The 15,636-nt window shown below is 48.0% G+C and overlaps 1 protein-coding gene across 8 annotated transcripts in view; it reads right to left on the bottom strand.

Annotated features, from left to right (window-relative positions):
• The window catches only part of DLG5 (discs large MAGUK scaffold protein 5), a 159,975-nt gene extending 144,613 nt beyond the window's left edge, over nt 1-15,362 (bottom strand). For 4 of the 8 annotated variants that reach the window (XM_029059540.2, XM_029059542.1, XM_029059543.2 and 1 more), the window contains exon 1: nt 14,940-15,362. In XM_029059540.2, coding sequence (XP_028915373.1) covers nt 14,940-15,294 — 355 coding nt within the window. In that variant the 5' untranslated portion in view covers nt 15,295-15,362. The remainder of the gene's footprint in view (nt 1-14,939) is intronic. The other 4 variants (XM_039911554.1, XM_039911555.1, XM_039911556.1 and 1 more) reach the window with 2 other exon arrangements.
• Between the last annotated feature and the right edge of the window lie 274 nt (nt 15,363-15,636).

The raw sequence follows: 15,636 nt of genomic DNA, 5'->3' as shown, positions 1-15,636 counted from the left end.
AGCTTGCCTGCAAGAGGCCTTGAGCTTAACAATCTTAAGGGAGCTCGTTGTGGGAGAGAATGTGTATGTTTATTGCTATATTGTACTCTCCCAAGTGCTTGGTACAGTGCTCTGCACACAATAAGTGCTCAATAAATAGGATTGACTGACTTCGAGGACCTCTGTGCCCCATAATTTTCATCATGCAAATTTCCTTTCCTCGGGTGGAGTGGGGTCCCGTGGACCTTCCAAATTGGCCTGTGAACCTCAATCATCTTTAGAATATGATAGAAACTGTCCAAACCTAAAGAATGCAATACCCTGCAGTTGTTTTGGGGTCGATATATCCTTTCTATCTTCCCGCATTTGATTATAAATTTCTGGAGGGCCGGGACCACATCTCTTATTTTTCCCATATTCTCCCAAATGCCTAGTACAGTGTTCTGCACATGGGAGGAGCGAGAGAAATACCACTGAATGAGAAGCTGATGCTGCAGTCCTTGTCCCAGAGTTCCTCCTCCCGCTGAACCTCAGTGCCACCCTCCCAGTTTTTTTTCCATGGCATTTATTAAATGCTTACTTTGTGCCAGGCACTGTACTTGTGACAATTACTCTCCCGGTTTCAAAGCTTTATTGAAGATACATCTCCTCCAAGAGGGCTTCCCAAACTTAGCTCAACTTTTCTTCATCTCCCACTCCCTTCTATGTCACCCTGACTTGCTCCCTTTGCTCTTCCCCTCTCCCAGCCCCACAACACTTATGTACATATCTGTCATTTTATTTATTTGTATTCATGTCTTTCTCCCCCACTCTGGATTGTAAGTGGTTGTGGGCAGGGAATGTGACTGTTTATTGCTGTTTTATACTCTACCAAATGCTCAATAAAGTGCTCTGCACACAGTAAGCACTGAATAAATATGATTGAAAGAATAAATGAATGAATACTTAGCACTGAGTTAGATACAAGCTAATCAGGTTGGACACAGTTGAAGCGGCATGGCATAGCAGATAGAGCACAGGCCTGGGAGTCAGAAGATCATGGATTCTAATCCCGGCTTCCACCACTTCTCTGTTGTGTGACCTTGGGCAAGTCACTTCACTTCTCTGGGTCTCAGTTACTTCATCTATAAAACTAAGATTGAGACTGTGAGCCCTATGTGGGACAGGGACAGTGTCCAACCCGATTTACTTGTATCCAACCCAGTGCTTAGTACAGTACCTGGCACATATTATCATTATTATTATGCCCCACATGGGGCCCACAGTCTCACTCCCCATTTTACAGATGAGGTAACTGAAGCACAGAGAAGTTACATGACTTGCCCAAGGTCACACGGAGAACAAGGGGTGAAGACAAGTGGTGATACCGCATTCCTCTGGAAGGGTTTTCATCCTTGAAGTCTCAGAATCGGGGCACACCAGGCAGGGGACTCCCAAAGCATCATCTATGGGAGTGCTGATATATTGTTTCCCTCTATTTGTCCCGTGGCTTCTTTCCCGATTGATCTTTAAAGATTGTGGATTTCCTGTGAGCCAGGATTATCCTCTGACCTTTCCCCTCCGACCTTGCCTTCTATTAGCTCAGACCACCTCCTCCGTCGGGTCACTACTGAGAGCCGAAGTGGGGCGAGGGCTGAAGGACTCTCTCAACTAACCCTGCCTCCTTCTCCCCATAGTGAATGAGAACAGAGTGTGAGAAGGGGTCAAATTTGGGATTCCCAGAGAAATGGGATTAGAGACAGTGCGGAAGCCATTTGAACCAGGCTCTACCAAAAAAAAAATGATTTCGATCCTGATCTCTATTTATTGATCTCAGATTTACTATAATCCATCAATCGTATTTACTTACCACTTACTATGTGCAGAGCACTGTAATAGAATACAGAATCAGTAGGCACCTTCCCGCCCATTACGAGCTTCGTCTAGAGGGGGAGACAGACATTTTACTTCCAATTGGACTGGAGGAAAAAGTGGTAGGCAGTCTCTTAGGCTACTCTAAAGGGGCAGGTTTTGATGAAAAGGGAACCGGATGTGTGTTGGGAGGGGGAATCTAACTATCAATTTGATAGTCCAAAGAGGGTAGGAAGCATTAAGTGTCCTGGTCCTTTTTAAGGGCTTCCACGACCCCACCGAAGGGAAAGAGAAGAAGCAGAGATTGAGGCAGGCACACACACAAACACACACACTATAACAATACTGAACTGTGTGAACTCTGTACTGTGACTAAGCAACTTGCAACTAGTGTGGTGAAATCTGGATGGCTTTTGCTTTGTCACGGAAAAAAATAAAAAAGGAGGCCTACTCCCTGCCAACTTCACAGTTAATAATGTTGTCATGCTCAACACTAAATTTAGAAACCATGTCCCATATGTCCCAATTTAGAAACCATGTCATAATAGTGAACCGAGAGAGAGAGGAGGGAAAACGGAGAGATGCTTGAAGTAGCCGGGGAAATAGGGTGACATCACAATTTTTAAATATATTTGCCCTTTATATGCAAAAATCCCAGTTCACATCCTGGAAAAAAAAACCTCTTATTCCCTTCTCTACTCTTACTAGTCACACTACTCTGAATAACTTTTAAAAGTTCATTATTTAAAACTTTGATACAGCAACCCAAGCTCCCCAGAGGGATGTTATGAAAGAAGTGAAAGGAAAAAAACAAGCAGATAATGTTTTTAAAATGGTTCCATGGATGACAAATATATAATCATCATCCATGCAGATTTTTTTCTTATGCCTGGCAGCACAGATCTTTTATTGTTCTCCTCCTCTCTGCATTCCTGCTATTTGTGTAACAGTTAATAGTTTTTATTAGCCACACAATAACCCAACTGTTATTAATTTGTGTTTTTAATGGAACCTTTCATCTGGAAAGGAACCTACAGCTTGTAAACTGACATCAGACCTAAGCAAAATTCTCCAGTAAACCGACACTGCCCCAATAATTTCCGAGGATGCATGCAGATTCTTTCCTCTCGTCAACCCTGTTTCACCTCCGGCACCAAAGGATGACATTTCCCTGTGCCCCCTTGCTAATCAATCCCTAACGTTCTAAACTTGCTCCCTTTATTCTTCCCTCCTCCCAGCCCCACAGCACTTAGTACAGATCTGTGATTTCTTTGTATTAATTTCTGTCTCCCCCTGTAGACTGTAAGCTCGTTGTGGGCGGGGAATGTGTCTGTTTATTGTCATATTCTACTCACCCAAGTGCTTAGGACAGTGCTCTGCATACAGTAAGCGCTCAGTAAATACAATTGAATGAATGAATGAAAAGGTAACTGAGGCACAGAGAAATTATGTGACTTGCCCAAGGCACACAGCAGATAAGCAGTGGAGCCAGGATTTGATCCTCTAATTTCCAAGCTCGTGCTCTACCCTCTACGCCACACCGTTCTTCTTATGGGCAGTCCCTATCAACTCAATGATATGGTACTCTCAACAAGTACTTGATGCAGGGCTCTGCACCCAGTAAGCGCTCAACAAATACCAGCTATCGATTGATCACCTTTCAAGATCTCCTTGAATACTCCAAGCCATTCACATCTCCTTGGATCCACTAAATCGCCGGGAAGAGAATCACTTCCATCATCCCTCTCTGTCTCCCTCAAACTCTCAACCATGAGGGCCGGGGGGAAAGACCCGCATTCCGATCATAGAACAAAACTGCCTGGCTTTCTCCCTGTCAGAAAAGCATCCTCTCCCAGTGATGCAAACTCATGATGATAACCACTGCGATAGCTGTTAAGGACCTATTATGTGCCATTGCACTCTACTGGATAGAGCACAGGCCTGGGAGTCAGAAGGACCTGGGTTCTAATCCCGGCTCCACCACTTGTCTGCTGTGACCTTGGGCAAGCCACTTCGCCTCTCTATGCCTCAATTTCCTCATCTATAAAATGGAGATTAAGACTGTGAGCCCCATGCGGGACAGGAACTGGGCCCACCCAATTTGCTTGTATCCACTCCGGCATTTAGAACAGTGCTTGGCATATAGTAAGCACTCAACAAAAACCACAATTATTATTATTACTATGCACCGGGGGTGATGCGATCTACGCAGATCTGCTTATAAACCAAATCTTTCATTTCGCCACATGCCCCAATTTCCAGGGAGTTGGCCCTAATACCCAAATACCCTTTTAATGCTCTCAGCTCACACTTACCATCACTGCATTATGCTTTAACACTTTACTCAGAAGCAACAGAGAGCGAGTCACCTCACTTAAGCACCACCTAAGCTTAAGGAAATACTCAAGTGTCCACACACACACGTCCTTGTTTCCAACAATAAATCCAAGGCAGAACAGGCCGGCAGTAGCCTACAGATGCTTCAGCGGCTTTTGATTCTGGTACGGATGGATTACTTCTCACAGCAGACAGTACTGAGGAAAACATACTGGACATGTTTTCAGAAAGCAAGCATGTTTTCTAGAAATACGCTTTTCAGAAGGGGGAAAAAAATCTAATTTTTGCCCAAGAGAAGCCTAATGCTAAACCCCTAATTTACATCAGGAGAGTTGAAGCCTTGAAGCCAGACATTAGGGGGTGACATTTATTAGTCCCGTCTCAAACCCGCCCAAGGAAACCCGCCACCATTGCCCAGCCTGCCGGCATTACAGTCGGCATGGCCAAGTCCGTCTATCTGACGGAAACCTCTTCCGCCCCACTTCCCGATCTCCGCTCGTCCTCGGCCACCTGGTTTGACTCCTGAAGCTGAAGTGGGAGGGAAAGCCAGGACCCCCAGACAACAGCTCCCAGCCATAAGGAGCCCCCGCCAATAAGGAAGCACATACAAGGACACAATCAAAGCTATTTACTGAGCATCTGTTACGTGCAGAGCACTGTACTAAGCGCTCAAGACCCAGCACCGTGTTCCATACGTCCAACCTAGCTTTTTCGAGTTCTGCTGAACTGCTGACTGAACTGCAGTGAGTTGTGGCCAAATTGACTAGTTAGCAAACCCCCTTTCATTGGATTGAAAAATGAAGATGCTAAAATGAATTCTGTTGAGATTCAGGTGGGATCCAAGAACTTTTCCGTATTTTATTTTTTCAACCTACCATCAGATTCTCCTGGGGCAGATGCGATACAGCCAAATGAAAGAGAAAGAACCCTGCTGCCATATGGGAAGCAACAAGGTCTCAGCAGGCGTCTTGGATTCCAGCACACAACTCGCTGTGTGACCTTGGAGGCGGCGGGTGCTCCGCCAAAGATGATGCCTTGCCTCCTGCAGGGACTTCTGTGAGAGAAGCCAAGTCTCCTACTACATAAACCCATTTAGGCCTCACCTGTTCTGCAACATGAAGCCATAAGACCACAACAACGATTTTGCTGTGGGTCACAACTCGTCATTCCGCAGAACCCGTCTGTTCTCGATTATCCCCCCATAATAGGGTGGAGAGGAAGGCACAGGTAAATGAAATGCACTATCAATTCAAAGCCCTTTTTTTTTTTACCTTCAACGACTCTGATGAATAGGATCTGAGGAGAAGCACCACAGCTTAGTGGATAGAACACGGGACTGGGAATCAGAAGGACCTGGCTTCTAATCCCGGCTCTACCATGTGTCTGCTGCTTGACCTTAGGCGGGTCACTTCACTGTTCTGTGCCTCAGTTACCTCAACCGTAAAAAATGGGGATTAAAAGTGTGAGCCCCATGTGGGCCAGGGACTGTGTCCAACCTGATTAACTTGAACCTACCCCAGCACTTAGATCAGGGCTCGGCATATTGTAAACACTTAACAAACACCCTAATTATTATGACCTGAGCGCTGACTGGGTTTAGAGCTCTGTACTAAGCACTCAGAAACGAGAACAGAATTAGTAGACACAATCCCTGCCCACAAGGAGCTTATGGGCTCTCCCTAATCTTTCAGTGAAGCTACCCGTAACTATCCCTCAATCAATGGTATTTGTTGAATGCTTGCTGTGTGCACTGTACTAAGCGCTTGGGAGAGTACAATATAACAGAGTCGGTAGATACGTTGCCTGCCCACAACGAGCTACAGTCTAAAGGGACAGTTGGCCTATACAGAGTCTTTTGTACTCAAAGAAGGCACCGCCGAAGGTGAAGTTTACTTGTAAATGTGGTATTTGTTCAGCGCTTACTCTGTGCCAGGCACTGTTCTAAGGGCTGGGGAAGATACGAGCTAATCGGGTTGGACCCGATCCCCGTCCTACATAAGGCTGACAGTCTTAATCCCCATTTTACAGATGAGGGAACTGAGGCCCAGCGAAGCAAAGAGACTTGCCCCAGGTCAGACAGGTGGCAGAGCCAGGATTAGAACCCAGGACCTTCTGACTCCCAGGCCCATGCTCTTTTTATAAGTATGTGGCCAATGCCGAACCCTCAGTCCCAGCCACACTGTAAACATACACAAAGGCAGTCCCTTGTTGGGCTGTCATGCAGTGGCTGGTGCTGTTTCTGTTTCTGCTTCCTCGTCTATAGATCTTTACGCAGTTTCTCTCAGACAGCCACTCCCCTCTTGATTGCAATGGGCCAGGCTGGTCTATCCATGGCAACCGACTCTGGGTTTACAATTGAGGAGCAGCATCATCAACCGAGGCTTTGTTTTACTGTATCCTTAAAAGCCTTTCCCCTGTTCTTGCTTTCGGTCTCCCGGTTTCGGCTCACCCTACGGCAGCCGTCTGGGTTCCTGCCGTTGTTCGTTCTCCTGAGGTGTGACTGAAGTGGCTCAGGAGAGGAAGAATGGAATCATTTGAGCTTTACTCTTGGCTTGGTGGGTGGGGGATGTGGGGGCTTTCTAATGCCAGTGAAATTGTTAAAATACAGGGAGGGAGAGGAAAGAATAGTAATAGTAATAATTGTGGTATTTGTCAAGTGCTTACTGTGTGCCTGGCACACATACTAAGCGCTGGGGTGGGTACAGGCAAATCGGGTTGGACGCAGTCCCTGGACGTGGGGCTTACAGTCTCAATCCCCTTTTCACAGATGAGGTAACTGAGGCACTGAGAAGTGAAGACTTGCCCAAGGTCACGCAGCAGACGAGCGGCAGAGCCGGGATTAGAACCCATGACCTTCTGACTCCCAGGCCCGAATGACTGGCCTAAGCCAAACCTGGGTAATCAGCCTTTCGACAATAGAAAATGGACTTTCAGGCTAAAAAAAAGTTTAGTAGGCTAAAGAATGTCCATGCTAAAAATGTCCCCCCACAATATCAACATTTTGTATGTATAAAAGTTACGCCCGCCTATCCCCACTTAGGTTGCCAGGGCTGGCTCAAGTTCTCTACCCTGGTTCCTCGTGGACAGGAATGTGTCTCTTTGTTGTTATAGTGTACTCTCCCAAGCGCTTGGTATGGTGCTTTGCACACAGTAAGCACTCAATAACTACGACTGACTGAATGACTGATAAAAGATCCCCCTCCGCCATGCTCCCACACCCGCTCACTCAGAGGACTGGGTCCCATTCCTCGCCTGCCAACGAGGTTGAGGATGAGAAGTCACATATGCTGGAACGTCTGAACAACGTAACAGCTGCCTAAGCAAAATATACACTAAAGGTCAAAACCCATCTTATTTTCCTTGATTGGAGTCCTTCCCCCTGAATCTATTTCTCTCCCATCTGCCACTTCAGTACCTCCACCCCCCTCTAGGCAGCCTTCCCACACCCCTGTAACAGTTACAAACTAATCTTTATACTTTATTACTTCCTCTGATCTGCACTTTTAGTGTCTTTCTTCCCCGCTGGACTGTAAGCCCCTCGGCCATCGGGATTATGTCTACTAACCATCATACTCTCCTAAGCACTCAGTACAGTGCTCAGCACACAATAGATGCTCAATAAATACTGCTGACTGACTTGGAAATTCTTTCCTGCTCCTCTTCTGTGAGGGAAGAAGAGTTAGAACGCTTGCCTCCCAGAGACATTTGTCAACATGTCTTCTGTCTATGTCTGAATGACACGGGATGGATGGGAAATTCTACTCGTCTTCTTGATTAGGGGTGAGCCTGCCTAACCACTAATTTTCTATACCTCCTCGATGTCCCCAAAGGGCAGAGAGAAGGCTACCAACCTATGGTTGAGCCTATGGTTCAAGGGCTTAGTACAGCGCTCTGCACGCAGTAAGCGCCCAATAAATACGACTGAACGATTGAATGAATGGCACTGCATCTGGGAATGCAGGAGGACTAACCACCCAATTCTCTGAATGGCTCCCTCTTTTTGAGTGTCTTGAGGGATGGATATCTCTCTGTACTCCCTGGAGAACGGAGGCCAAGACAAAACTCCATTTGTTCAAGAACCATTTATCCCAGAATCCCAGATTACAATAATAATGTTGGTATTTGTTAAGTGCTTACTATGTGCAGAGCACTGTTCTAAGCGCTGGGGTAGATACAGGGTAATGAGGTTGTCCCACATGAGGCTCACAGTCTTAATCCCCATTTTAAAAGGGGGATAACACAATAGGCACAGCATAGCCAAAGGTGAATTCCTTTGATAGCGGTTTTTTCTCTTCTGAAGACATTAGGATCCAGCAAAATGGGGTTAACACCTCAGGCAGGAAGCTTTAGAGGTCTATTCACGCCAACATCAGAATTTCAACGCATAGTAGAATACGTGTTACTGTTGTGTGTCATTGCTTTGTCCTGTAAGTTGCCACTTCCCTTAAAGTTTGTATAAACTTTCACCTGCATAGAAATGTTAAGCGAGTTAAAAGGGGGCCCACACAAACTAATATGTCCAAGGGACTTGCATCTAAGGAATCTACATCTGATTTCTTGAAATAAAGATGACTCTTGACTTTAAACCCCACTTTTTTTTTTAAACGATATTTGTTTAGCAGTCATGTTCCTCTAGACTCTGAGGTCGCTGTGGGCGGGGAACACGCCTACCAACTCGGTTTGTTATACTGTATTCTCTCAAGTATTTAGTATAGTGCTCTGCACCTAGTAAGCGCTCAATAAACAGAATTGGCTGATTGTCAAGCACTGTTCTAAGTCCTGAAGGAAACACCAGTTAGTGAAGCCAGATACAGTCCCTGTCCCGCATGGGGCTCACAGTAAAGTAGAAGGAAGATCAGATACTGAAATCTCATTTTACAGCTGAGGAAACTGAGGCACAGAAGTTAAGTGACTCGCCCAAGGTGGCAGATCTGGGATTGGAACTCAGGTCCTCTGGCTCCCAAGTTTTTTTCGTTGGTTTGTTTTATGGTATTTGTTAAGGGCGTATTATGTGCCAGGTCCTCTTCTAAGCGCTGGTGAAGATGCAAGCTAATCAGGTTGGACCCAGTCCACCGTCCCACATGGGGCTCACGGTCTTAATCCCCATTTTATGGATGAGGTAACGGAGGCCCAGAGAAGTGAAGTGATTTGCCTAAAGTCACACAGCACATCTCTCCCTTACCTATCCACTCTTTCCTCTCACTACACCCCAGGTTATGCACTTGGCTCCTACCTCCCTAACTAACCAGTTTCTACTTCATTCGTGCCTTTCCGGTCTCCAAACCACCATCTGGATCATTCTCCCTACATGGAACTTCTCCTTCATCCCTTAGCTCCAGCAAACGCGATCCCGCCCCAACCCCGACCACAGAATCCTCCTCAAAAGTCTCTCCGGTCGAGAGGCATCCCCACCTAATCCCCCACCTTCCGGGGCCTGCTGGAAAATCAGCAATCTGAGCACCTAAGCAAACCTTTATGACTTTGCCATTTCACTGCATACTTTTACCATTTCCATCTACCCTTTCTCTTTCACTTATTGTATACTTGGCAATTTGGGTAGACTTTTCTCTTGAATCAGATTATAAACTCAACATCAAGTCTTTTACATCTTTCGTCTGTTGCCAACTGACTGAGACGGTGCTCTGCACACAGCATGCACTCAAGAAACGCCGCTGACGATGATGCCGGTGAAATACATGGTTGACGAATTAGGACAGTCTGGTTGAGAGTTAGGATCAAAATAAACCGATGGCTGGAAAAGAGTTGCTAATGCTGATTCACTTCCAGGAGAGTTCGAGTTTATGGAGACTTGGTCACTTTGGATGGCCGGGAAAGTTTTTTTGAAAGCATCAGTATAAAAAATTTAAAAAACTATAGGAGGATGCATTCAAATCCCAGCTCTACTAGTCTGCTGTGTGACCTCGGGCAAGTCGCTTCACTTCTCTGTGCCTCAGTTATCTCAGCTGTAAAATGAGGATTAAGACTGTGAACCCTATGCAGCATATGGACTGTGTTCAACCTGATTAACTTGAATCTACCCCAGTGCTTAGTACAGTGTCTGGCACATTGTAAGCGCTTAACAGACACTATTTAAAAAAAAAAAAAGGAGGGGGAGTAAACTGAAGAACATCTCTCTAGGCTGGAAATATAAAAGCTGAAAAGCTGAATTTGGTAAGATCAAGAATGGACAAGGCACACATGGAAATGCTCTTTGCCAAATTTCAGCACATTAATAATAATAATGATGGCATTTGTTAAGTGCTTACTATGTGCAAAGCACTGCTCTGAGAGCTGGGGGAGATACAAGGTGATCAGGTTGTCCCACGTGGGGCTCACAGTCTTGATCCCCATTTTACAAATGAGATAACTGAGGTTCAGAGAAGTTAAGTGACTTGCCCAAAGTCACCCAGCTGACAAGTGGCAGAGGCGGGATTAGAATCCATGACCTCTGACTCCAAAACCCGGGCTCTTTCCACTGAGCCAAGGGCAAGGGGGCAACATTTAAGCTCGAAGGTGGTGAAAATGTCAAAAGAAAAAAGAGAAATACATCTTCATACTGTGCGTGATAAAACTATGGAACCCACTGCCCAAAGATGTCCCGAATATACTGAATAGCAGTATATTCCACAGGGGCTGAGATAAATTCATAGGTGAGTAGTCCATAATGGGTTAGGGAGAGAAAGGTTAATAATGATAATAATAATAATAGCGGCGTTTGCTAAGCACTCCGAGCAACGTGCATTGCACTGAGGTAGATACAAGATAATCGGGTTGGATCTAGTCTCTGCCCCTCATGGGCCTCACAGTCTAAGTAAGAGGGAGAACAGATATTGAATCTCCGTTTTGTAGATGAGGAAACAGAGGCACAGAAAAGTTCAGTGACTTGACCAAGGTGGTAAAGTAAGCACATGGGAAAGCCAGGTTTAGAACCCAGGTCCTCCGACTCCCAGGGTCACGCTGCTTCCTTCAACATTAAGATGGCTGTCAAGGAGATCAACCGAGCAACCCTAGTTCCTTCAAGCATCCTGCTGGCCGTGTAGGAGACAGCACACTGGGCTGGATGATCTATTTCTCTACGGCAGAAATGACATTTCTTCCTAGCTGCTTCCACTTTAAGAGAAGTACCGCGGCCTAGTGGAAAGAATACGGGCCCAGAGGTCGGAGAACCCGGGTTCTAACCCCACCTCTGCCGCCTGCCTGCTGGCTGCCCTTGGGCACACAACTTCACTTCTCTGTGCCTCGGTTCCCTCATCTGCAAAATGGGGATTCGATACCTGCTTTACCCCCTACTTAGACTGCGAGCCCCACAGGGGACCTGCTTCTCTTTTGCCTACCCCAGCATTTAGTACAGCGCTTGTTATGTAGTAAGCGCTTCACCAAAAGCACAATTATTATTATTACTTCTCCCTAGAGAAGATAGGCTCCATTCACCATCCACAGATAACTGCCAATTAAGTTGAGGGCCCAAGGCAAAAAAGAGTTGCTAAAACTGAATGGAATTGGAATGAAAGAAAGAAGGGGAAGGTTTAGATGGCTTGGGGGCGGGAGGGGAGAAAAGTAACTTAATAAAGAAAAACCATAGATCTAATTTTTAGGCATTAAGTGACATTAAGTGCAAGAGTAAGGTTAGATTAATTGTGCAATTCGGTGTGAGCTTTTTAAATGGATTTTCATTCTTTAGAACTTCCTGATTTGTTTTAAATCCACTGTTGTTAGCCGGAGATTACCCCTACCTCACCCCTGGGATCAACACTAAACTTATTTACTGCAGGTCTATGGTCCAGAACACTCTACTTGACACTTGGAGAAACAGGGAGAGAAATTAGACACAGTTCTTCCTGCCCTCACAGAGCTCACCAAGTATTCATCATCAATAAAGCCTAAAGAATACCTGGACAAAAAAACCTGGACAAGTCCATGTGCTGTAATTACTATTGCTGAGATAACCTCAAGCCCCAAGGCACCTTTGAAACCATTTTTAAAAGCATCGATTCGATCAAAAGTATTTAAGTGCTGACTGTGGGCAGAGCACTAGACTGAGCAGTCTGGAGAGTAGGAAACAATGAGTAGAAATGATTCCTACCCTCAAGGACCTTACAACCGGGTAGAGGAGACACCAAAATAATTTGCTTACAAACACAAGGCGATTACGTTTACCACAGGTACAACGTATAATCTTATCGTCCACCGCGTAGGACGGAAACCCAGTGTAGGCAGAGGTAGTGGGGGTCTGACGAACAGAGCTTTGGAGTCAGAAGCCTGGAGCGGGGAGGGGTAGGGGCGGGTGACCTCGATCAAGTAACTTGACTGTTTCGGGGTTCCAATTTCCTCTGCTGCAAAAATGAGGCAGACACCATTTACACACCTCAGAGGGTAATTGTGAGATGCAACTAATAAAAACGAGCGTTTTAATAGTCAGGGCTTTAATGGCACATTCCCTTTGAGCATTATTTCTCAATTCTTTTTCCCAGCTGCCCCCTAGAACAGGTAGCCTGTCTTGGTAGGGGATTTGGGGTCTTCTCTTCCCCCCCTCCCTTCTGCCTCACCCTGATTTGCTCCCTTTATTCCCTCCCACAGCACTAATGTAATAATAATAATAATAATGTTGGTATTTGTTAAGCGCTTACTATGTGCCGAGCACTGTTCTAAGCGCTGGGGGAGACACAGGGGAATCAGGTTGTCCCACGTGGGGCTCACAGTCTTAATCCCCATTTTACAGATGAGGTAACTGAGGCACCGAGAGGTGAAGTGACTCGCCCAAAGTCACACAGCTGACAAGTGGCCGAGCAGATGTGAAGAGGGAGGGCATTCCAGGCCAGAGATAGGATGTGGGCCGGGCACTGACATTGGGACAGGCGAGAACGAGGCACAGTGAGGTAGTTAGCAGCAGAGGAAATCTGTCAGGTAGGCGGGAGGCCTAAGGAGAGAAGCCCAAGGAGTATTAACTCCTCCTTCCCTTAAACAGGAAAGGTTAAACACGGCTTTGTCATATCCCTAATTTGTACGTTTGCATTATTGTCTGTCCTCCCCTCTAAACCGTGAGCTCGCTCTGGGCAGGGACTGTGTCTACCAACTCTGTTATGGAGTACTCTCCCAAGCACTTGGTTCGGTGCTGCGTACTCGGTAAGCGTTGGATAAATACGATTGATCAACTGATCGATTCCTGATTTTAGACATGCTAAAGTGTTGAATAGCAGAGGGGGCTGTTTTAAAGCTCTGTGTATATAAAGGGTCCTAAATGCATTTCTGAGGCCTTGAGCAATACTCATTCACTATATTTCTTTTTGAACATTTTAATTAATCTCTCTCTCTCTCTCACACACACACACTCTCTCTCTCACACACACACACACACACACACACACGCAAATTCCATAAATCAAGAAACTGACCCTGGCTCCTTGCCAGTTCCCGGCTGGCTTCCCGCTCTGTGTGTCATTAAGCCCCCTCGCACTCCTCCGCCTGAAAGTCGCTCCCCTCCCCCCATCTTTTAGGCTAATTCACAACTCCAAAAAGGAGGAAAAAGCCATTGTGCCTAGTTGGGCCATCCACTCACAGCCAACGGGACAACCAACTCCTCTCCTCCCTAGTTCAGCATCACTGCCTGACTCAAGGGCGGAAACCCCCGTGACTTCTTCCTTTCCCAAAGTCACCACTCCAAAGGCAATTCGACTCACCCAACACCGAAACGATCATTGTCTGAAGAAGTTCTCGGGGATCTGTGGGGAGGGGAGAAGCTTACTTCAGATCAGATGTGTGTGTGGGGGTGGGGGGGAACCACACTCAACTGCACTCTCTCCTGCAAATGCTGCGATTCAGAATTTAGGGGTGGGCCCTTTCCACCCCACTGCTCCGGCTTCCTTCCCAGGTGGGAAAAGGCAACGTGGTCGGGTGGAAAGAGCACGGGCCTGGAAGTCAGAGGACCTCACTTCTAATCCCAGCTCCACCACCTGCTGTGCGACCTTGGTCAAGTCACTTACCTTCTCTGGGCTTCATTCAGTTTCCTTATCTGTATAATGAGCGTTCAGTACCTCGTCTCCAATCTCCCGAGACTGTGAGTCCCACGTAGGGCAGAACCTGTGCCCCACCCCCCCGATGGTCCTGGACCTAGTCCGACATTTGGTATAGCGCTCGTAACATAGTAAACACTTAAATACTGCTACTATTATTATTATTATTATTAAGTGGGCGCCGGAGCACCCAAGTCTAACGACCCCATCCCGGCTGCTGGTTCAGTGGTTCCTGGGGAAAGTAACAACTTATATTAATGTCTATCTTCCCCTCTAGACTGCAAACTCACTGCGGGCAAGGGAACGTGTCTACCAACTCTATTATGCTGAACTCTCCCAGGCGCTCAGCACAGCGGTCTGCAGAGGGTCGGCGCTCAATGAACACGACTGACTGAGAGTACAGTAGGGAGGAGAGAGTTTGGGTTCCATCGACGTAGAGGCCCCGGAGAAGAGGTCCCGGAGGTGGGATGGACTGTTCACCTAGGGCAGGGCCTCACCCCTCACGCCACAGTTCTGGGTGTCGAAGGGGCGCTCTCGCCTTGCCACGCGGACGGATGCCCTCGGAAACGTGGTGTGGAACGAGGCACGTCCCGGAGGGAGGCGACGAGCGGGGCGCGGGACAGGGGAGGGGGTTTCTTCTCCCAGGGAGACGGGAGAGGGTGACGGGCGGCCGGCGTGAAGACGGGAGAGGGTGACGGGCGGCCGGCGTGAAGGCGGGAGAGCGGGAGCGGGGACGGCGAGGGGTGGGAAGGGGCCACTCACCGGCGGTCTCGGCGGGCCGCGGCCCCCCGGCCACGCCGTTCAGGTAGAGGATGGACAGCAGGTGAGGCTGCGTCTTCTCCAGGGCCACCCGCAGGTCCTGGAAATGGTCTCGCTCCTTGGCGAGCAACAGCTTCAGCAGCAGGTCGGCCTTGGCCCTGGCCCCGGCCCCGCTGCCCCCGCCGCCCCCGCCGGCCGCCGCCGCCGCCTCCTCCTCCTCCTCCTGCAGCTGCCGCCGGTCTCGGGGGGTCAGGGCGCCCGCGGCCTCCAGCAGCCCCAGCACCGCGTCCACCTCCGTCATGGCCTGGGCCAGGCTCTGCTGACACTGGGCCAGCAGCTCCCGGTGCTTGGGCTCCATGGCTCCGCGCGCTCCCCCGGCTCCGGACCCCCAGTCGGGTGGACACCCCCGCCTCCTCCCCCTGCCGCTGCACCTTGGCTGGCCTCGGTGGCGGTGGGGGGATGGGGAGGGGGGTGGGGGAGGTGAGGGTGGGTATGAGAGTGGGAATGAGGGTGGGTTTGGGGGTGGGAATGGGAATGAGGTTGGGGATGAGGATGGGGTTGAGGATGGGGTTGGGGATGGGGTTGGGGATGGGGTTGGGGATGGGGGTGGGAATGGGGGTGGGAATGGGGGTGGGAATGGGGATAGGGATGGAGATAGGGATGGGGTGGGGATGGGGATGGAGATAGGGGTGGGGATGGG

The sequence above is a fragment of the Ornithorhynchus anatinus genome, chromosome 3, assembly GCF_004115215.2.
Source record: "Ornithorhynchus anatinus isolate Pmale09 chromosome 3, mOrnAna1.pri.v4, whole genome shotgun sequence".
NCBI classification, from domain to species: Eukaryota; Metazoa; Chordata; class Mammalia; order Monotremata; family Ornithorhynchidae; genus Ornithorhynchus; species Ornithorhynchus anatinus.
Note: the sequence above shows the minus strand (reverse complement) of the source record. Positions and strands in the feature narration are given on the sequence as shown.